General features: G+C 46.8%; 2 protein-coding genes and 1 long non-coding RNA gene across 3 annotated transcripts in view; 1 reads left to right on the top strand and 2 right to left on the bottom strand.

The window, feature by feature from the left end:
• The window catches only part of PLXNB1 (plexin B1), a 72,912-nt gene extending 67,573 nt beyond the window's left edge, over positions 1 to 5,339 (bottom strand). The window contains exon 1 of the mRNA XM_061456117.1: positions 5,279 to 5,339. The gene's annotated coding sequence lies outside the window, so the exon portion shown is untranslated. The remainder of the gene's footprint in view (positions 1 to 5,278) is intronic.
• A 6,738-nt stretch (positions 5,340 to 12,077) lies between these two features.
• Positions 12,078 to 17,541, bottom strand: CCDC51 (coiled-coil domain containing 51). The gene is made up of 5 exons (XM_061456116.1): positions 17,515 to 17,541; positions 15,552 to 15,812; positions 15,072 to 15,418; positions 14,605 to 14,769; positions 12,078 to 13,197 (listed from the first exon to the last, which is right to left on the bottom strand). Exons 3-5 carry the CDS (start codon positions 15,387 to 15,389, stop codon positions 12,421 to 12,423), a joined length of 1,260 nt encoding a protein of 419 aa, XP_061312100.1. The 5' UTR covers positions 15,390 to 15,418; positions 15,552 to 15,812; positions 17,515 to 17,541; the 3' UTR covers positions 12,078 to 12,420.
• LOC133270659 (uncharacterized) lies at positions 17,519 to 22,205 on the top strand. The gene is made up of 4 exons (XR_009743865.1): positions 17,519 to 17,660; positions 17,741 to 17,796; positions 19,857 to 19,944; positions 22,032 to 22,205. It is a non-coding gene; the product is annotated as an uncharacterized LOC133270659 (long non-coding RNA).
• The last annotated feature ends 1,040 nt before the right edge of the window (positions 22,206 to 23,245 follow it).

Raw genomic sequence — 23,245 nt, 5'->3', positions numbered from 1 at the left:
GCAGCAGCAACCATTAATACCTTAATACATTAATATCCCAATGGCTCACCATTGGGTATTTGGATCAAGCGGTCACATAATACCTAAACTCCAGCCCCCAGTACAGAACCAGCCCAGCTAAACCGCCACAGGAACAATGATCAATCCACCTACAGCCCCTGTGACACAGGGACAAAAGGCTTTCCACATAGAATAGGAGCAGATCCAAGCAGCAAGATAAAATGACAATGTTCAGATACTTCAAGAAAGGAAGGGAATTATCAGCTCCTAAAAGGGGGTAGCTATGAAGGTGGAGGAATTTGAGAGCAGCAGCACTGGTGCAGAGCAGAGCCTGGGGAAGCTCAACCCCACCAGCTCCTCTCTGCTCTGTAGTTAAACTTCAAAGCCAAAAGCAATGCAAAATCTCACACATTTGCCAGGCACAGAAGTGCTCCTCACAGGACTTCCAGTGTTTACACTGCAGGCTAACAACTGAACTCGCACGCGATTAAAGGCTGGCATCTGGGAATCCCCGCGGGATCCGCATCACTTGAAGATTCACCTCACATTTTGATCAACATCTAAAACCTTCCTTTCGGATCGTGTTAACACAAAGTGCTTTTTACTTCATCCCCTCCTGCTCCTTGTCTTTCTTGGGGGTGGCAGGTAGGATTTGAAAGTGAAACGATAGCATATTAGAAATATCTAAAACCCCATGATTTAATAAAAAAGACCAAATCCATTTAAATGGACAACATTTGCTCCTGCCCCCCCTACACCCATTCCCCAATCAGGAGGCGGTACTTTCAGTTAACAAAAGAGACTTAAATTGCTTCCTGCAACTCCCAAATAGCTCCGATATCTTAGATGCTACTTGCCTAAAAGCAAAAGAATGTCTTTGCAGTGAAAACAAGTCCTCCACATTTATTACTTAAACAGTTGGGGAGGAAAACCAGAACCTTCAAGGGCGCACTCAAAGCACTGTGGTTCTTCCATCAGCAGAGGCTGCGTGTCGGTACAGGTCGAAATATCCTGCTTCATGTTCTGGCACCTTTGCAGCCGAGCAAGTCTGAGCTCCAGCGACTACAACCAGGCCAGTTTATTAAGCCGGGGCACATGTCAGTTATCATTATGGAGAAGCACAGCATGAAGGTTGGTCCTATATGGTCCCAGAGAGCAAAAATGCCTCCATGTGGTTTTCAGGGAGTCCCTTGTCTCAGCACGCAGGAGGGGAAGGTCTTTCAGCTCTCACCACTGTGCTGGGGTGAAGACTGTGCAACACATGAAACTAGTGTTTCCCAATGGAATCAAGCACCTACTCTGCCTCCTGGAACAACGGTATCCTGTCATGGGACCGTGCACATGCTCCTGCTGTGTCAGATGCTTCTCCTGGAAAAGCACATGTAGGAATTCTCTACCAATTGTCTTCCGGCACCGAGACCAAACCAGACAATGCTCAAATAATGATCAAAAGGAGTCTTCTCTAAAGGCATCATCACATCCATCAGGTCAAAGACGCCTCCAATAATAGGACAAGGAAAATGATACCAGCACAGTGAAAGACCAGCTGGCACATTCCCATAAAGGCAAAGCAGCCCTCCTGCGGTTTTGATGAACAGTAGAAGATGAATCCTTTCAGATACAGTAATCCTGCAATCAGATACTCCCAAGAACCGCAAATAAATGCAAATCAAATCCAGGGCTTTAACAGGGAATGCAAAGGAGAGTCACTAGAATGAACCAGCTTTCCAGCACTTGGAGCACAAAGCCATTTCACTGAGGATCCAGGTGAGCGAAGAGGGCACCATTCCAGCCCCTGCTTCCTGAAACTAGCTTGTATCTAGAGGGCTAATTCTTCCAGAAAGCAGGCAGGCTCATGTCTCCTCCAACTGCTACCACCCTGCAAGCTGGGATGAATCAAAGTCCTATCATCTTCCTCCAGGATGCCCTTATGCAAGCTTGGGAGGGTTCAGCTCAGAACTTGGCTACAACAGCCAAGTTGAAGTTTCAGGAGGGGGAAAAAAACAACTCCAAGAGCTACAAACCAACCAAAAAGAACAGATGAAGAGGCTGCAGGGGAGGAGGAGAAACTAGAGTCCCTGTGAGCTTGCTTTGACAAGCACCAGGAAGGACGGAGACAGAGAGGCAGATAACAGAAGGGAAATAACGTGAACCTGACACATTCAGAGGCAGAGCTTTTACCACAAAAATCCCAAGCATCTGCAGGAAGCGGCTGCTCCATTTTCTTCTGAACTTCCCCTCACTCACTGTTTCCCCTCCCCAGGTGACATTAAAAAGCAGAAAGCATTCCTTCTATTGGAAAAGACACCCTGCCTCCCTGTACCCAGCACTGCGACACGAACCCCTCCAGCAAACAAACAGCAACAGCGGAAGGCAGCAAGTGCGATCGCGCCTGTTTTCCCGTTGGACAGTGCTGGAGAGCACACACAGGCAACCCGGGTGGGTGCTTTTCCCTTCAGAGCACACCCAACACCCAACGGGCAGCGCTGCTTTGGCAGGCAGGCTCTCTGCAGGCACACAGGGCCACCTTCTGCAGCAACAGACGCTTTCCAGACCCGTTCAGCCCTCGCAGTCCCTGCCAGGAATGCCCAAGCGTGCCAGGAGCAGCGAGAGTCCCAGAAACAACCCTGCTTTGCACAAAGACTGGCACTGAAGGGAAGGGAAGGTCTCCGTGTGCTCCTTGCAGCCCTCTATCAGCTATTCCCTCTGCCCTTATATGGGAACATCCCGTGGCCCCGCTGGGAATAGGATGGTGCTGGTGGACACGGAAGGTGAGGCAATACCTGAGCTGTCAGCACGCAAGGATGGAATTCTTCCGTTTTGAAAAGCAAGTGGATGCTAGGAGCCCAAACAGCACTTATGGGGGAGAAAACAGAGATTAAGTGTCAACTGCTGACAGTCTGCACCCACCTTTCTCAAGGGAGTCATGCTGGTCATTTTAATCTTATTAAATATTGTTAATCGTATTAGTAACCTAACTCTTTTCACATGTTGGGAGACATTTAAAGAGAAAATTCCATATATAACCACGCTATACAAAACATTTTCTAGTCAAATCCCAACTCAGGGCAAGTCCCTGGCTTGCAGATTCCAGTTCTGCTACACACAAGCGTGGATGAGCATGGAAATAGTCTGCTCAGCACCAGATTACCAACAAGTCACCTTCCCTTGCCAGACTGTTCTGTCCATAACCTGCTTGCTTTCTTCTCCTGGGATTCTGCTAGATTTTCCTGTCCTTTCCAAGTGACCTTATTAAAACCTATGTCTATGTAACAATCAAGGGGAAACACCGATTTCCACATTAGAATGCAAACCCATGTAACATAACAGCTCAGTGCACCAGCTCCCTCCTGAATCAGGGCAAATAACTCCACCACCGGCTTAGCTCCCCATGTCCTTTACCAGCAGCTTAGCTCCCAGTGTCACATAGACACATCATTAGTGTGGTGCTCATTGATTTCTGTTTTCATACACAAGGCGTAACACAGGATTGCTGCAACCTCCATTCAAAAAGGGAGCCCATGAGCGAGCAGACCACATTCAGAGCTTCACCATACACAGAATAAGGCACTTGTTTAGTAAAATCCTGACCCCGCTGTTTTACAACACTCAGGATTGCAGCCCCTTCCTTTGTAACTACAGCAGCAGCCCAGATAGTCTCCCAGGACTACTCCTGTTCCAGGCTGCTGCCCTGAGATAAAGCAGCAGTCATAGGAAGTTTAGATTTGAGGAAAGCAAGCTCTCCAATTGCAGCCATGTAACAGAAAACACACCTGCTTAGGGGGGCCCAAACACTTGCTGCAAAGGAATGTGTTCAAGGTGGAAAATGAGATCTCCAGAACCACAGGACTTAACCACTTGGTTTCAGCGCAGGCAGTAAAATCACTGCTGAGGGGGAAAGGTGAACACATGGTTTTCCATGGTATTGCCTTTACCAGAAAGCCACCTTCTGATCCTTTTTTATTGTTGCTTGGAAAAGCATTGAACAGATTGAAAAAGGCAGCCAAGTCAACCACCCCCAAGTTAATTATTTCAATGCATCTGTCAGCAAAGCAGATTTAATTATTAAGTAACTTTGCTTTTCTGTAGAAGGCAGCTCCTGCTACCTCTGAGGTTGAAGTTTCAGGAATATGATGATACTCACTCATAATGCTTTTTGTTTTAAACGCTGCCTGGCTTCAGTCATTATTTACTGCTGCACCATTCACTAGCAGCCCTCTAAGCCCTGCTACAGGGCTACTCCCTGAAGACACTCAAGTCTTTTAATCAGCAGAAGGATTGACTGGGGTTCTTCAGTCTGCAGAAGAGAAAGCTCAGGGGGGACCTGATTGCTCCCTACAACTGCCTGACAGGAGGACGGAGCCAGGAGGTGGCTGAGCTCTGCTCCCAGGGAACAAGGGATGGGGCAAGAGGAAACGGCCTCAAGCTGCACCAGGGGAGGTTTAGATGGAGCTGAGGAACAATTTCTTTATCTAAAGGGTGGGCAGGCAACGGAACAGCCTGCCCAGGGCAGTGGTGGAATTACCATCCCTGGAGGGGTTCAAAACCCATATAGATGAGACCCTCAGTGACATGGTTTAGTGGTGAACTTGCCAGTCCTGGGGTAATGGCTGGACTTGAGGATCTTAAAGCTCTTTTCCAACCTACCTAATTCTATGTTTCTATACCTTAATCTCTTCAACTAAGACAGCCCATAAGCAACTTATGCCTCTCCGCGCCCTTAGCAAACAGCATCCCCACAACCCCCTTGTTCGAACACCCCTGAAAACTCGGGGGGAATTTTCTGTCTCCGCGTTTCACACCAGGGCTCGCCGACACTTCCAAAAGCTTTCCCAGTAAAAACTGCCGTTTTCCAAGAGCACAGCTCCCCCGTTATTGCCTTTTACTGGAGGCACCAATGCACCACCAGGAGCGGGACGAGGATGGGGCAGCCCTTCCAGCGCGGCCTCAGGCCGCGCTGGAAGGGCTGCCCCATCCTCGCCCCGCTACCAGCCCGGTGCCACCTCGGGGTATGTATGGGGTTACCCTCCCCACCGCAGCCTCCCATCACCACTGAGGCCCCTTCGAACCTCATCCCAGCCCCGCCGCTCCTACGGGGCCGCGCCCATCCCCCTACACGGAGACAAAGCGCGGCACCTGCCGCCGGCCGATGACCGCCCCCCCCGAGGCGGGCTCGGCGGGGGCTTTTATCCCCCCTTCCCTTTCCCCTTCTTTCCCTTTCCCATTCCCCTTCCTACCCCGCACATCCACCGCTGTCTCCGGCTCCGCCGCCCCTTACCCGCCGCCCGGCTCCGCTCCCGGTCCCCACCGCGCCGCCGATCGCCGAGCGCTGCCCGCACCGAGCCGCGGAGCCACGTCCCCGCCCCGCCGAAGCCCCGCCCCTTCAAGGCTCCGCGCCACCAATAGAAACCCGCCTCCCTTCCTTTAGCCACGCCTCCCAGGTAGCCACGCCCCTTCGGGTTTTGCCTGGCTCAGCCCACTCCCGCGCCTAGAAGCGAGATCCCATTGGCTGTCGACGCGGAGGGGCGTGGCTTGCCGTCCCCTCAGCGCGGCCACCGCCTCCCCTCAGCCGCCGTGGCGGGAGCCGGTACCGGGCCCTGCCTTCGCTCTGCCGGGCCAAAGGGGGCCGAGGGACAAAGGGCTTCCATCGCCTCGACACAACGAGCCCCCGCACTTAACGAGTCACCCCCAAGCTGTAGCCGTGCAAGGCCCGGCTGTGGCAGACGTCATGGACGCCGCCGCCAAAACCGCTGCTGCTCCAGAAGAGTTTGCAGCCTCTGTGTGTGGAAAACTGGGCTTAAAATGACATAGTCCTGGAGAAATGGTAGCGTTTCTGTCCGTATTCCGCAACAACGTGACTCCGGTGTGCGGTTTGACAACCTTCGCGCCGAGAGGTGCGAGTGTGAATCGACGGCCATGCAGCAGGAGCGGTGCTCGGGGAGCAGAATCTGACACCAAAACCAGTTTGTATTTACTTAGGACTCATCCTGTACAAACACAGTGAGATCCTGCACAGCTCCCATTTGCAGAGCATGTGGGAACCAGGACATGAGGGAGATTCAAGAATGTGACAAAAGAGGAGCAGTTATCTGTGTTTCCAGCGCAGGGAAGAACATACCATTCCAGCTGAAAGTCGGTGTAGACAAAAGCATCCTCAGGCAGAAGTGCCTGAAGTGACGTGTGTAATGTAAACTGAGCGCTGGTGTGGTGAGTTTTATTCCTTTGAAGCTGGAACTCCAGTCATGAGAAGGGCAGAAGCTGTGCAAGAGACAGAGGCATTTCTCCCCCCCCCGGAGAACTGACTGCACAATCCTCGCCCTGAATCAAGGGTAAGTTCTGTCAGTAACAGCCCTGCAGAGGGACAGAATTAATGCCCCCATTTTTCTCGCTCACACTGTGACTTTTGTCTTCCCCAGATGTGCTGCTCTCTGTTGTGTAGTTGATCAGCGAATGTGCAGTTAGTCTAACAAGTGACCTGCTGTACATGCAGTGATCAACTGTGTGTGCTGAACACAGTTACACAGCCCTACGGCCCATTGCCTACAAGGGAGCTGGAGACGGACTTTTTACAAGGGCATGTAGTGACATGTCAAGGGGGAATGGCTTTAACCTGACAGAGGGGAGATTTAGATTACACATTAGGAAAAAATTCTTCCCTGTGAGGGTGCTGAGGCACTGGCACAGGGTGCCCAGAGAAGCTGTGGCTGCCCCATCTCTGGCAGTATTCAAAGCCAGGTTGGACACAGGGGCTTGGAGCAAGCTGCTCTAGTGGAAGGGGTCCCTGCCCGTGGCAGGGGTTGGAGCTGGATGAGCTCTAAGGTCCCTTCCAACACAAACCATTGTGTGATTCCATGTTTGGAAATCCCAGACAAAAGATGAAGTTATGCCTTTAGCACCCAGTGGCAAATTCTTTGTGGAAAAAGAGGATGCATGATGGATATGCAGAAGCAATACAGGAGCTGTAGGGTAAAGCAAGCTCTGAGGAAGAGGAAGCAGGCACTGGCCTGGATTGCGCAGAGAACAATTTGCTGTGTGCCAGGCATGCCCATCACTTTTCCTCTTTGGCTAGACAAAGCTACAGCTCCCCATTCAAGACACAAAGCTGCTCTGAAAGCTTGAACGAGGCTTTCCCTCCCACTTGCATTTCTGACATTTCAGAGGAACATAGTTGGTTCAAGTCCCATGTCCATAAGTACCATTAAACACCTATACTCTTTGTCACAATCCATCAGCCTCTCACACTCCCACCCCCAGCCCCAAAAGTGACTACTTTATGAAGGAAAAATGGAGATGGTGAACAGTCCCCAGGATCTGGCAGCACAGTCACAGCTCCCCAAAGGAAGGATTATTTTGGAGGCAGCTACCAGCTGCCCCTCTTGAACTTTGCTCCTTGGAACAACGTTATGCTCCTTGGGGTTCACTGTATACAGAGCCCAAAAGGACTCTCATGAGGAGACAATCTCTTACTTGCTCCTCTCTACACACAAAAAACCCCATCCTATTACCACACCCTACCATCTGAATTGCCCTTCAGGTTCAAGTTCACTGAACACAGTATTATCATCTCACTGGTGAGAGACATTTTAACTGCACTCTGATTGCTTCTACCAAAATCCAGTTTTGGTGACTAAGAGCATTAAAAAATCCCCCAATTTTTCTTTGCTCCAACCCACTCTTGACTCAAAACACTAATCCCCTTCATGCCTTTCCTCCAGAACCAGTCCCAACCTGCAGCCCCTTCTGCCTGGCAAAAACCACCAGCAAGCTTCACTTAAAAAGCAGTAAAAAGCCCCATGAGAGCATGCTGGAAAAGAGTGGATTTTCCTTCTGCCCCACAGCAGGGTGGGCACAGGGGGCTGGCTGCAGAGTCTGCCTTGGCAGCTGGGCAGGAAGAGCTTCTGGTCACATTACAGTGCCCCTCTTCTTACTGCACTTACAACCCTCTGGAGTGACAAGGATATTGTAAAACCACCACAGGCTACCACATTCAGGTATATCACATTCAGGTATCACAGATCACTCTTCAGGGAGGAGTTCTGATACAGCTGCACAAAAATCTTTCACAGTTCTTAAAAATAAACTAGAAAAAACCTAGTTCTGAAACATTACAGAGCTGAAAACAACATCACACAAAGAACAAACATATTGAACAAATTGAAACAGTTTTTGATTTCCATTTGTTATAAGCTTTTTAAAATACATTTAAATCCATAAAGGAACCTCCTCTATAAAAGCCCTTGTTCATGTCTGGTTCTAAGCAGGTTTGCTAAGTTTCTTACGTAATTATTATGATAATCACAAGGTTAGCAGCTGCTTATGCTGCTTTTGATTTCCTTCTCAATCTTCCTCCCCTCCAAGCAGGGGATGAGAAGGGTGAAAAAAGTCATGAGGGATATCTGACTCCTGTCTATAGCTTCTGGGAATAAACTACATTGAGGGCAGTAATTCAGGGACATGAGGTTGGCTGCATCCACCCCACTTTGACTCTGTTCCTTTCAAGTTTTCAGTTTGTCAGAGCATTTAGAAAGATTAAGGGCTTCGTCACTCTCATTGGGGCACTTACAGTTTTGCCAGCAGCAGTCTGCTGATGTTTAAGGATCTGCTTTTGAACAGACAACAAGGAAGTATTTGTTTTTAGAAAGTATTTTGTCAAAGAAACTGTCATTTTCAAACAGGTAGTTACAATGAAATCAACTGGAGCACCTCCAGCTTCTGACCAGGCTTAGAATGTTTGAGCATTCAGAACTCAAGCATTAATAAATACATATACCCACATAACCTGATGGTGACACTACATTTAATCGTTTCTGTCCTGTATTCACAAGCAACATTTGCCTTTCCTTTCCTGAGTGGAAGGAATGGCAACTTTCCTCAGAATGCACCCAGTGTTAGAAGCCTGCAGTGACCTCATTAGAAGTTATTTCCATGGCCACTACCCTGTTTGCTTTTGAGTTACTAGTGGTTTCTCATAGAGCAGTAAAAACTCAAAATAGCTTAGCATGGGCCAAGCTCAGGCCACTGCCACCCGTTTTTCTGTAGTTCACATCTATCAAAGGGCTTCCTGTTGTTCTTGCTGGGTTCCCTCCTTAACTTATATTCTGTGACTTGACTGCCAGTGGAATTAACCTGAGTCAGCACTGGCTTTCTTTGACCTATATGTGATGCACAAATCAGTTCCCGGCCTCATTAGACCTGTACAAACTCTTGCAGCCTCCATCACCACTGGCTGATGAGTGTTGGGACACAGGGGTGGATGAGCCATGCTGCCAGCGAGGCCTCTGCTCACAGAAGGAGCAAGAATATAACTCTCAAAAGGTCTTCCCAAGCAGAACTTTCTTGTTGAGGAAAGCTTCATCTGACAGACCTCATTCCAAAAGTGGAACTCACTTCTTATAAACTTTGCTAGTAATCCATAGGTATGGATTACAGAACACTTTTTCTTACCCTAAAATAGCCCGGAAGAGCAGAAGCAACAAACTATTCATAGAGCCATAGCTAAATCACCAGGAAACATGCACCGAGTTGTCAACTGTGCGCTGTGCAAATCACTGCTGGTACTGCAAAGGCACCTGAACTGCCTGAGTGCTCAAACACATCTGTACAGCTGTGCCCGTTTGTTCTAACTTGTCTATCTGCAGCTTGTGTTACCATGACAAGAGATTTAGCATAAAGCACTGAACAGATTGCGTGTATAGACTGTGTTATAGCATCTTCCTGCATAGTGCCTTCAGCTGGCTCAGGTACCGCTCTTACTGCTGCAGCCACACCTTCTGGCTGTGGGCTAAGCATACAGCAGCACCAAGCTCTGCCTGAAAACACTGCCACAATGGGGTGATGATTAATCCAGGATTGAGGGAATATACAAAGCTGCCCTCCTAATTATTATATAGGCACAGCTAATTACAAGGTTTTTATCCTAATTGAAATTACTCTGCTGTCACTTCACATCAGGATTTTGCAAGGAAGGGCAGAAAAAAAAGAACCCCATAATGGCTTGTAACAATGAATTCTGCCAGCTGTACAACACAGCACACAGAACCTATTCCTGGATCTTCAAAACTCCCTGTGAGGGATGAGATCCAGTTATTTTCTGGAAACGTACCTTCCAGCTCCTTTCAAATTGCAGCTTGTGTATTTCAAACAACCATGTATCATGATAGCAAACTGATCTCTTTGCTACTGTTCTCATTGACTGACTTACTCTTCCTATAACTCTGTGTAATGTTAAAGCTACCTACTATCTTTAAGGTAACTATCTTAAGAAGAAGGTACTATCTTTACCTTCTTTAAGGTAAAAAGCGTATCTCTTTACACCGATAAACAACCCTTGGGTTTGTACTCTCTTATTTATTGTGTACAAGTTCAGCCTCAGACCTCTATTCATTTTTTATGCCACCAAGTACAATTCAGTGAGGCTGACATTCAGCATTTGAAACCATGCTCATACATCTAACCCATGCTTTTCAGTGATGCTGAATATCTAAAATTCAGCCAGTTTATAAAAAAGGGAGCCCAACCACATAGTTAAACTGAAAAGAAATAAAATAGAACAAAATTCTCAGTGTCTAGTGCTGGCAAATGACAGCTGGAAGGACTGCACCAGCCCTTCCCCTTTAATCACACACTTGTCTCTGATTTTCATCAAGCTCCTGCAAGAAGTTTAACCTGTAATAGAATTTGTGAAATTAGAAGATCAAATAGGATAGACTTGAAAACTGGTTCTGATCGATCTGCATACTTCTTGACGTGGCTGAGTGTATGGGAATTCTTATCCCAGTTCTCAAGCCATCAGATCAAACTACTTCCCTGGCAAACGCGTGTTATTCACTTTACACTCTGAACAATCAGTATATAAAGCAGCAGTGGTCCTTCCCCAAACCACCTTCTGCACACTACATCTCCCTCACAGGTAGTGAATCAGCACAGATCTTTCCTAATACTGTTTGTTTATTTGGTCATATTATAACAGCACCTAATGACACCAAATGAAGTATCATAAAGCAAATGTCGCCATCCCAAAGATCTTTCAGTCTTAGCAGCTTATAATCAAAACCTCAAACTCTTTTATCATGGTTACTAGGCAGAAAGAGCTGATACAGCCACAGCAGACTGGATGCTAAACACAATTTAATCATTCTGAAATGCTCCCCCAAAGGGAGCACATCATGAAGCAAGCTTACTGCTCCTCTGCCTCCAAAGCTTCCACACAAGTGCTCACAGAGCAGGAGTTCCACATCTGATTTGCTTATCTGCTGGGAGAGAACTCTCTCTTATCACAGTGATACCAACAACTGTGTGTCAGGCCACACACAGATACTGATGTTTAGCTGTTTAGACGAGTGTTGCTCCTCAGTCAGCCTTTCCTCATCCTTCCAGGAAAAAATGGGCAGCTTTCATTTTATTCCAAATATTAATTTGGAATAGCAGTTTGCATAATGCTATTGCCATTAACATGCTGGCTTACAAGCACCTCCTACAGCAACTGCCAGAGAGGACAAAATTGAAAGACTAAATACCAAAGCAAATTCCATTAAGATACTTTTAGAGATAAGAAAGCGATTGCTCCATAGATGATTACTAAACCCAGAAAATACCTGGGGAATGATGGGTTAAGGAGGCTGTAGAGAAAGGATAATTGGCTTGCACTGGCAGAATTAACGTCATCATACTTAATACATCCCTGTACCTGACCCGTTTTTGTCTTTCCCTGCAAGCCAGTTCTAGCAGCAACAAGTAGCTGAAGCTCCAGAAATGCTTTTGGGTATTTCATGATAACCCCTCCACGGAAAATGTTAGTACGTGTAACTGAAATGTATTTTAAATGCATCACCTGGCCGTAGAGCCACATTGTATCATTATAATCTAATTCTCATTTCCATGGCCCCTACTGTTTGTCACATTGTGACTGCATTCTATCTAGACTTTATTATATACAAAAGAAACAAACCAAAGAATTCAAGGCCAATATTTCTACCCATTTGTTAAAATGACTCCTAATGGTTTGTGTGTGGACAAACTGCAAAACTCTGAGGAAATCAGAAGCAAAATCAGAAAGCGTTACACAGGAAGCACTCAGATCAATGACAGATTAAAAGAATCATTTGAGCAAAACATCACAAATACAGCTCCGGATTGAAAGCCACTGACTGGCCATGATATACCAGAATAGACAGTGAAAGAGCAAAGCAGTGAATGAAATCAGGAGATGAAACTGTGACATTTCCCTTGTTTGCAGTTAAAACCCGCAACACATGACAAGGGCTGTTAACATGGACCCTGCAGTGGTGGCTGCACTAAGTCTTTACAAGTTTTCCAGATACACTGGAGAAAGCATAATGAGAAATGCTAACACTTCATTTGGCCTTGTACTCTGAGTACTTAGAGTGCAAGTTTAATTTTATTAATGAAATAAATTAGAGATCAGTTCCCCTTGAGTATAATGTAGAGTACTGGCAGGGTAATAGCAAAGACAGCACATGTCAGTGCAGTGCTGTAAATAGAATTCCTCTTGATCTGTGCTTCCAGTCTCCGCTCGGTATCACACAGCTCTAAAATCACATCTCTCACAGCAGAAGCCTGGCCCTTACCTTCTGCTGAAGACCTTGGCATGGTTCTTTCCTTTGTTCTAGCATGAACAGCAAGTTTAACACTCTGCAGCTCAGACACCATTTGTGCTACACTTTCCTGCAGACTACGAAACTGCTGTTCTAAACTCCCTAGACATGAACTGACTTGCTTAGTGTAGTTGAGCTGTTCGTTTAAAGGAATTAAAAGAGCATCTATATTTATGGAGTCACCTTTGTCTTGTCTAGTTAACAAAGCACCTTCTTTCATTTCCTGTGAGGTCCTTGTTTGCAGCACACTTTTCAGGTCTGCTATGATGTCGCTGAGATCCTTCTGCTGTAAGCTGTGGCTGGAGGCCTGTTCTCTAATGGCTTCTTGCAAATTCACTGGGCCTTTCTGTGCTTCAAGCACCAAGACTTTCAATTCTTGCAGCCTCACTCGATTAACGTAGGTGGAACCAAGAACACCTATAATGGCTCCCAGTACAGAACCAATAATAGACCAGTTCTTGGTTTTTTCAGCTCTTGTTCGCTCTTTCTCGTGGCTTTCCCTTACAGCTGCAGAGAAGAGTGAGAATTTTTCTCTCTCAGATTCTTCTGCATTTAAATATGCAGCTCGGTACCTCTTCTCTTCCTGCAAGAAATACAGTGATTTGAAGGAGAAGGTATAATATGAACCTATAAAGTCTACAGTAAAAAAAACTCCACAACCAAACCCAAAGCCCCAGCACAGATAAAGGAATGGAAATTGTGAACATCCAATAGTTCTGTTTCAGGAATTTCCCTTTTAATGTGGGATTTTTTTAATTAATCCTACTTAAGTCAACAAGACCTCATTTTAAGTCAAAACTGAGAAATGGGAAAGGTCAGCAGGAGAAGATACACAACACAAGAATCTGCCACATGCTAATGATAGAAAAGAGGTACGAGGGAGCAAGAGCTCTCCCCACATATGCTCTTTCAGCCCTGCTTGCTTCTTCAAACACCACCTTTACCACACTTCTCCCTCTCAGTTCTAAATCCCTTAAATAGGAATTGAAAGCAGCACTGGGAAGGACGTTTCAGGTAGGTTCATCTCATCAACATACATGCTTCTTATTCCTCTCCATTGTCTTTCTTACCCTGTTTGCAGACAAATGTCTTCTCTTTCTCCCTGCATCTCCCAGAAATATTCTTTTTCCAAATGTATATTTCTTCCATAAGACCACCTTACGGACAGCAGTGACTTGAGTTCTACCCTTCTTCAGTCATACATCCAGTCTTCTTTATCTCACCCGCAAAAACCTGATCCCTTATTTAGACAACTATAGCTCCCTAGCTCCTTCCTGGTGTTCTACCCACTATCCAGAAGCTCAGTTTAAGCTCAGACACTGGTACCCACACCTTGCCTGAGCTTTGCTATAGGTGTACCTGCTTCCAGCCTCTTCCCTGCTGCTCCTGTGGGTTCATCTGGATTTCCTGGATTTACTTTACTGCCACCTTGTCTTTAGCTCTGATCAACAAACTGTTAACAAACATGTTCCTTTCACCAGCTCTGCCTGGCTCATCAGCTGAGGTGCTCCTATAGGACTGCCTGCCCTACAGCAGCATCTCAGCTGCGCCCACCTCAATCTTCCTGCTTGCCCCCTCTCACGGAGCAGCCTTGTTCTTGCTGCTCTCTGACAAAAGCTCTCCTGAATTGCCTGGGTGTCACAGCCACACAGAAAGCAGCTGAGAGTCTTCATGGATCAACCACCAGAAAGGAGCTTCTCTCATCACATGGAAGGTTAATTAATTGAATCCCAGCTTTTTGTTCACTACTCACATATGATTCATTTTCTTGGCTCACTATCTGCAGCTTTCTTCTCCAAATTGGCTATACCATTTTCACATATATAAAATTAGCACAGATCAAACCATCAATTTAAAACTAGTATCATAATTGAGATCACTGTCCTTCAGAACTGAACTGCGTCGACAAAAACAACCACTAGTGATGGAAACAAAGCACAGATTTTCATCGTATTTGCCACTGCTAAAGTACCAACAAATTGCAAATTACCTGCAGCAACCTGTGTTCCAGAGTGGCCAGTTCTAAATACTGGGTGTCATCCCGTGAGACCCTGTCTAAGCGGTCCCGAATTTCCTTCAGTTTAATCTGTTGGGCTTCTACATTTTCACGGGCCTCTCGTACTATCCCTCGAGCTATCATAAAGACATTTTCAGCCTGAGAAGAAAGAGTATTCCTTTTAGAGACTTATTACCAGACACATCTAAATCAATATATCAATTCTGGAGGGACTAAAAAACCAACCCCCAACAAAACAAACCATGCTCTATTTCAATCTAAGGCATAAACTGCATTTACAAACATGCACAGAGGAGAACACATTCTTAGTATGTGCATACAGTCAGAACAAAAAATAGACATGATTCTCCTTGGAGGATCTTTTTTGCCTCACAGCCAGTATTTATACTTCATATTGCTTACACGTAAGTTGAAAGTGTCCACATTGTCTCCACATTTACCTCTGTCACTTTTCCCTGAGCCTCTCGAACCTCATTAATTCCAACAAACTCTTCGTATCTGTCCCACCAGCTCTTGCAGGTCGCAGACATCTTCTGAAGGGAGTTTTTTGCCATCACAGCCCCAGCCTCTGTCAGTCGATTCAGAAGAGCTGAGGCCACTTCTAGTGCAGACTTGGCCTCAGGCCTCTTGGGCGCTGATGAGCAGTAAGTCCGCACTATGTGGACATTCATTTTTGGACTCCACTTTATCAACGAGTGGTGGTACTGCAGACCACAGGACACTGAGGACACCCCGGACTTATATTTCATTGGCCCCATGTCTTGAATTTAATCACTGAGTAAAAGAGCTACAAGGATGAAGAAGAAAAAAGAATGGCTATTGAAGTATGGCTGGTTCATACCTCTTCAAACTACATGTGCACCAAACCCACTATAATCCAAGAATGGCCAAAACAGTCCCAGTTTTACACCTTTACTTACCTAGAGAACTCTTCACAGTTTTCAACAAAGGGCAATTCTGCCACAGATTCCTGCTTTTCTGCTGTTAGTAAAGTACTCCCACCATGCTTCTTCATTACTAATTCACTCACTGAGTGAACAGTGATCGTGTACAGATCCACTACTAGCTGGAGTAGCTTCAGAGTAATTTAATGCTTCAGCACAGAAGCAATTGCTGTATGAAATCCTGCCTTGTGCTTTCACACCTGAGTTTGGTGTGTCCTGTCACAGGTACTGACAATCCTGCAAAAGAACAGAAGAGGAAAAAAGGCAGAGAAGGGGAAAAAAAATCTTCATAAGAAAAGAAGTGGGGCTTGACCATTCCCTTTATCTTACATTCTATAGATACACAAGGTGTTGAGGAATGCAAAGACAAAAACATCGAGGACAGCGACAAACAGAGAAGTGCTGAACTAAACACAGTGAGTGTTCTCACGAGACAGCCTAGAAAAGTAAAATAGAAGGAAGAGTCACAAGATCAGGCAAATAGCACACAGCTGGGGCTGCATTTTAAAATGAGCTTAAATTTGTGCTTATGCTGCAAAGCCAGACTGCCAGTTATGGTTTATTGTCTATCAGCTTGTAAATAAGATATTGACTTTCTACTGAGTGCACTCCTCTAAGAACTAGAAACAGAAAAGCTTTCAAAGCAGATTTTATATGAAGCCTGTGTATAAACTTCTTGACTATATTAGGTTTTGACTAACATCATAGAAAACCATGGGTTATTGAGAAAGCTTGACAGCTGCTGCAGAGGGGTTTTTGTTATTTTAAACAGTTTTCCATGTTAATTTTAGGTGGCTAATGACATCATATATGTGCCAATACAAGCACCTCCATAGGAAAGGATTCTTCCTACTGGAGAACAGTTTTAATCAGCTGTTAGCTGGCTACTGATTCTGAACACCACTGCTTCATTCCTTTTCAGTGTTTCTAACAAATAATAATACCACCAAGTAGCATTATAAAAAATCTTCTCAGTTGTTTTATATACATAATAATATGGTAGCTCAAAACCACAAGAACATGGAAATGAATTAAGTTCTCTCTCCTCCAGCACCACTCATTCATCTTACTCTTACAACTTACTTTACATTGCAGGCCACGTACTGAAACCCCAACTCAACTTTGCCCTTTCTAGACTGAAGACTTCACTCTTTTAACTGCACTACTACACGAGATGTTTTACCAAATATTCAGGTTCTTAAAGCCAGTATAGCAAAAAGAAAGAGAAAGCTGACAGGTTTAGAAGAATGGTTATGTAGACAGTTTCTAACAGACTGAAAGAAGCAGTCTCAGCCTGAGCTAATAAGGACCTAAGAGCCATGAATGCTCAGACACAACATCCCTTCTCTCTCTCTTGCTTCCCTTGTAAGGAAAACAGTTTCTTCTGCCCACTATTGACAAACAGCCTTTCTAAAAGTTTACACCCCAGTTACTACACACCGCTGGCGAGTAAGACTAGTTTATCCTGCCTTACTTCGCAGCAGTCTCTTTTGCCACGGCAAAACACAGAGCCAGAATTTCCGATGCACAGACTCACAACCACTCCTCATGCTCCGGAGGGGTGAAAAGCTTGGGTTTTCCACATGACCAATCCGTTTCCGTGCCGGAGGGGCCCTTCCATCTCACAACAGAGCGACCCCGCACCCCATAGCAGCACGGGGAGAGCTCCACCGCCTCTAATCGCCACGCACAGGCCCGGGCAGCGACGCCCGTCTCGCCTCCGCCACAGCAGACGGCCCGCAGGAGGGAGCGCTCCGCCGCGGGGGGCTCCAGCGCCTGCCCCCGCCTAGGCCGCGCCCTCCAGCGCCAGAGGCGACCCGGAGCTCTGTGAGCAGCGGCGGCCGGGCTGGGCCAAGCCTGGCCCCCAGGCAGCCGCCCCCGAAGAGCCCGAAGCGCTGCCAGCCCCGCCGCACGCCCCGGCCCCGGCAGCACCTCCTACCTGCCCGCGGCCCGGCCCGGCCCGGCCCGGCGTCTGAGGCGGAAGCGGCAGCGGAAGCGCTACGGGGGCCGAGCGGAGCCAGGCGGAAGCGCTCGGGCAGGGGGCGGTGCGGCGGAGAGGAGCGGGCACCATGTCGGGCCGAGAAGGTAAGGCTGGGCCCGGGGCTCTCGGCACCGCCTGTCCTTCACTCCCTCCCCTTTCCTTACTGTCTCATCTCTCTTTGCAGGCGGCAAGAAGAAGCCGCTGAAGCAGCCGAAGAAGCAGTCGAAGGACCTAGATGAGGTAGGGCGGTGGGTGAGCCCCGAGGGGTGGCCGCGGTACCGGGCCTGTGGCACCAGCCGGAGCCCCGCGTGTGTTGAGGCTGTTTAGACCTTCACGTTGCCTCTCGGCTCAGCCTTCCGTGGCAGTACACGTTCTATGAAGCGTCCTTCTGACGGTAAAACTCACGCAAGGAGACCGGGGAGTGATGCGCTGCCTTCCGCGGCCGCCGGTTTCCGTTGTTTCCTGCTGACACCCTGTCTGTGTTCACGGTGGACGCAGCAGTGCTGGCTAACGGAGGAGCCCGGTGCCATGGTGAAGGCTGGAGTGTCCCTGGGCTGTGATATGGGGTCTCACAGTTTGGGGTGATCACAAAGAGCCTGAGCGAGGATAGAAAGCTTAGGGATTCTAAAGTGGTTTAAGTAAATAAGGTACTAGTGAACCTCATGGTAGAGATACTTAAACGTAAGGGATCAGATTACAGGTATAAGCTGTTATTTCTGAGGGTTATGGAGGATGGATGAGGCACCAGTGACTGGAAAAAAAAACAAATATGGCATTACTTTAAAAAGGGAAGAGAGAAATCATAGCTTTCTAGGTTAGCTTTGTTAGAGAAATGATAGAACCAACTCTGTGCTTGCAGGATCCAAGTTCTAAGAATGTAAACATTAATAGCCAGGATGGATTTTAGTAAAACTGCAGCAAATGAAGGAAATTCTTTTGTGTAGCAGGGCAGTGCTCTGTGTGTGAGGAGCACACAGAGCAGACAGGAGGTTCTTGGTGCTAGTTCGTGTAATGAGATCAAGCATGAGGCAGGATCGGGGCACTGGAAGATGATGGAAGGTGAGCATCGTGCTTGCTGCGGTGCCACACTCTCAATGTAGTTACTAATGAGCCTGTGTCAGACTGCAGGGATGCATTGAGTGGGGTTTTGCAGGATTTTGTGATCAGTTGGAGTCAAAGTAATGCTTTGGTTAGTGCCTTGGGTGACTGACAGACAACACAGCTTATTTTTTATCTTGTGAGGGTGCTGAGGTGCTGGCACAGGGTGCCCAGAGAAGCTGTGGCTGCCCCATCCCTGGCAGCGTTCAAGGCCAGGTTGGACACAGGGGCTCGGAGCAAGCTGCTCTAGTGGAAGGGGTCCCTGCCCATGGCAGGAGTTGGGACTGGATGAGCTTTAAGGTCCCTTCCAACACAAACCAGGCTGGGGTTCTGTGATTGGCTCTATGAAAAGAAACCAGTGGGAAATCTGGAGAGAGAAACAATATTCTGCTCTATGTGACGGGGGAAGTAGCAGGGTTAGATTGCAGCAAAGGAAGCTTTAACTTAAAATGAGGAAGGCTTTCCAGCTATATAAAGGTAGTGGAGCCATGAGCTGGATTGGTGAGGATTCTGTAAAAATCTGTTGTCAAGGTCCTCAGATTTAGTTACCTCAAAATGCTGAGCACCAAGAGAAAGGACCATGGTACTTTGCAGCCCTGGTATCTGTGAAGAATATGTATCTACGGGATAGAGTATGGCTGAGCTCTTATGAGTTCCAGAGGCTGTTCCAGCAGGGATGCTCAGCAGCTGCTCTGCCTACAATTTGCCAATGGTTTCATTAGATTTCTTGGAACTGATACAAATGTGTTAAACCCAGGAAAAACAGTGACACGTGCATGAAAGGATCTTTATTAATTTTTTTTTTTGGGGGGGGTAAAAGCAACCTTATTTGCTTGCATCCCACATAATCCAAATTTTATTGTTAGCCAGCACTGTGCACCAGGCTCCCAGTACCACTGATGGCATATTCATGAATGCTTTTAGCTCAAACATCTATTTTTCAGAGGGCAGAGTGAGATGATGCCACAGGACGTGAAGCAGGTTTAATTTCTGAACGATCAAACAGACAAAGTTTAGTACAGCAAAAAGATGTCATGGTTCAGCAAGGTTTTGCTTATTTAGTATTGAGCCATCTTGTATCGATTCAGTCAGGTTTTTGTAGCTGTTAGAACATTATGTTTGTTTCTCATTGCTTGTGAGCTGGTTTTGAATCTTTCTCTGGGGGAAGAGATGGTACTGAACACCACTGTTCTTTTCTTTAGACAGATCTGGCATTTAAACAAAAGCAGAAGGAGGAACAAAAGAAACTTGAGGAGATGAAAGCAAAGGCTGCTGGAAAGGGTCCTCTCGGTAAGTGAGGTGCCATGCGACAGGAAAAGCAGAGAGCTTGCTGGCTTCAAATGTAATGGTTTTGCCTGACAAACATAACAAGGCCCGTACCTCTGGGTTATTTAACACCCACCAGCAGGTTGATGGCAGGTGCAGATGATGAGTAACAAATAGATGCTAATTTATTTTATTTCTTTTGCTATGCAGTTTTATCCCCCAAAGACTGGTGCAGGGCCTGGTTTAACAGGTATAACTGTGTCTGGCATGCTAACCTCCTCCAGTGGGGTGGTGCAGAGACATTTCTACTCTTCTTTCAGCATACCATCCTTTTCTGTTCAGATACATAACATGTAAGCTTTGCCTACAGAGCACTTGATTCCTGGCAGAAAAACCCACATGACTGGAAATTAGCATGGCAAGAAAGCTTGCAGGGTGCATCCTGATGGTGCCTTGAGACTAGTCTTTCTCTCAGGTAGTGAGAGGAGGAAGTAGTGTTAGTGTGAATCTGCATTTATTTTGAACTCCTCCAGTATCTGCAGTGATAGGATTAGGGCTGTTTAGGGTGCTCCCTGCCTATTCCCTCTAGGAGGTTTTAACCTGTGGTCCATTAATGTACCTAATCACTTTTCCATTCTGTGAAGACCATTAAACTTTACACTTTCCTATTCCTTAGCAAGCTTTCAGTCTTGAGAGCCCTTCCAGCAATCCCGTAGCAACTCCATTCCACTAACAACCTTTGTGATGGAATCTCATCAGGCACTGTTTGAAAATAAGAAGTTCTCATCAGGCACTGTTTGAAAATAAGAAGTCCCCTGGATTCACTTTATCCATACACTTAGAGATAACCTCAGAGTTCCAGCAGGTCAGTGAGGAAGGATTTACTCTTTCCAGGAGTCCTGTTACCTTTCACAGGGCTGTGTTTATCCATTTGCTGTGCTACAGACTCTGTTTCAGAGATCAAGGTCAGACTCGCTGGTCTGTAGTTCCCCAGTTCTTTAGGAACTCTCTGTGTATGTGGGAGCTGTGCTGGCCTTCTGAGCCCTCTGACATGGTGGCTGTAATGATAAGTTTCAAGTCTCAGCCAGCAGTTCTGCAGTTTCAGTGCTTGTCAGTGCTCTTGGAGGGAGTGCCACCAGTCCCACTGACTCGGGATATTTCTTGTTTATTTATCTCAAATGGATCTACCTCCTCTGATTTATCAGCACACAAAAGATGTGCAGGGTGTGGGACCTGGGATGCCTTTGGTGTTACAGACCAGTGGAAAACAATTCGCTGAGCCTCCCCTCTGTGTCCTTACCATCCCAAACTTGTACTGCATAGGGTGCCTCAGCTTACAGATTTCTTCATAGATCTTTCTTGCCGTTGTTACTCTGCCTTTTTTTCTAGACTGAATTTCAGTCACCTGCTCCTTGTCAAGGCAGACAGTGATTGTTATGTTACTGTAGGAGGGGTAGAGTGTTCCCAAGAGCCTCAGCATTGCGTGTTAGAATCATGCTGCAGTGTGAAGTCTGTTGTTGACCACCAGTCCTTGCAGCAGGCTTGCTGTTCTTTTTCCCTTTCCACTGGTCACACATGACACATGCTGTAAAAAAACAGCTTAGCTGTGTTACTATGTTGTGTTCTGTCACCCTGCTTTAGCCTCTTCAGTAATAGAGACTGCAGAGGACAGCTAATTCCAGAGAACTGGAATAATTCCAGTACCTGCTTTCATAGAGCTTTGATCCCAGCTGGGGGTTCTGGTTGCTGCAGGGATAGTGATGCTTTTACTCCCTTAGCCTCAAATTTGATTTAAGCAGACTATAGTCCTGCTGCACAAGAACCAAACAATGGAGGAACAAAAGAATTGTTGAAATACTTAGTTCTGTTGTAGATTTATGGGGCATATTTGGTTCTGGGAGAAACTTGGTTTCTAATGTTGCGTAAGTTACTTATTCAGAGTAAAGTGTGTGAGATCACAAACCCAGAAGAGTAACACATGCAGAAACAATTCATCAGTGGGGATCTGAGCTGTACAGGCAGTCTAATGGGGCTTTGTCTTTAAGAGGTACTGAATCTGTAGCTAAGCTCTATAACAGTTGTCTAACCAGTTGTGTTGTTTCTTTTGGCAGCCAGTGGTGGAATAAAGAAGTCTGGCAAAAAGTAGTTTGACCAAACTGCAGGGTGAGAAGCCGTTGAGTTATTCAATGGGTCTGCAGCTTCAGAGAGTCATGAAAACTCACTGTCATTTGGGAAACATTGTACATTTTGTGTAGTTGGAATAAACCTTTTTTGTTAAGATGTGATATTTTCTCTTTACCTGTATGTTTTGTTCTCAAAATGGCATTACCGTGTTGTACTGGAAAGTATTACTGAAGACCACGTGTGACCTTAGGCAGCTTGAGTGCATCTGCTGGTTTGGTGGTCATTTGTGAGGATCCATTTCAACTTCTGCTTTCTTTTGACAATGGGATTCAGGGCCTGAGTGTTAAACCCTGCAGTGTTTTAACCTGGGGGTTTAGGTTGAGCTGCAGTTGTCCAAGATGTGGCTGTACCAGCAGCTGCTCCTGTAAGAGCTGGAAGTTTTCTCTAAACAAAAGGTTGGGATATACTTCCATCACTGGCCAAGTCATTACCTTAGGGTCAACCCTATTCAAAACAATACTCCTTTTCATATTACTACTTAAGTATCCTGTGGTGCAGTGCCCTATAATCCCAGTGGTTGCTGCACATACACTTACCTTTGCCCTTTGCTTTGTTTTCCTTGAACTTCCACATACGGACATCATCACAGCTCCTTTACACCCACAGCAGTGACTTTGGGTGGGAGAAGGGATGGTAACAATGCTTATGGGATTATAACTTAGTTTTTGAAATGAACAGCAGTACACTGGGTATGGAAACGTCAAGGCAGGAACGTGATGTTCCCAAGGGAGCAGTTATGCGGGAAAGAGTTAACACCGCTTCTTACCTCAGTGAATGGTAATGGGGGGGTACTGCCTGCTCCCTCTGACAGGAAAAGCGCCTGCAACAGGGGAATTGCTTCCGTAAGCAGTGAGGCACTTCAGCTGCCTGGTGGGTGCGAAGCGACGTTCCGGGCTCAGCGGGAAGAGGCTGCGGGTGCCGGGTGTCAGCGCACAGGGTGCTACCAAGAGGATCTGCCTTGTTATAAAGCTATTTCTGGAGGGCTGAGGGTGTTGCCCTCCGCGGGGGGCTGTTCCTCAGGGCACGGATCATTCTCCTGCCAACAGGAGGCCCCGTTTCGGCAGGACAGGAGCGCACGGGGCAGCAGCCCCGCTCCACCAGGGCCGCCCTCAAGGGCCGGGCTCTGCCGCCCCCCCGTGGT

The sequence above is a fragment of the Pezoporus flaviventris genome, unplaced genomic scaffold (assembly GCF_033815535.1).
Source record: "Pezoporus flaviventris isolate CSIRO_AGI_PZ_B2104156 unplaced genomic scaffold, CSIRO_AGI_Pfla_v1 ptg000021l, whole genome shotgun sequence".
Lineage (NCBI taxonomy): Eukaryota > Metazoa > Chordata > Aves > Psittaciformes > Psittacidae > Pezoporus > Pezoporus flaviventris.
Note: the sequence above shows the minus strand (reverse complement) of the source record. Positions and strands in the feature narration are given on the sequence as shown.

Excerpts from the sequence above, each read along its gene's own strand:
- CCDC51 (XM_061456116.1), bottom strand. The coding sequence starts at position 15,389 with ATGGGGCCAATGAAATATAAGTCCGGGGTGTCCTCAGTGTCCTGTGGT. Across the intron at positions 14,770-15,071 it reads CTCAGGGAAAAGTGACAGAG|GCTGAAAATGTCTTTATGAT; the intron begins GTAAATGTGGAG and ends CTTTCTTCTCAG. Across the intron at positions 13,198-14,604 it reads TGGAACACAGGTTGCTGCAG|GAAGAGAAGAGGTACCGAGC; the intron begins GTAATTTGCAAT and ends TATTTCTTGCAG.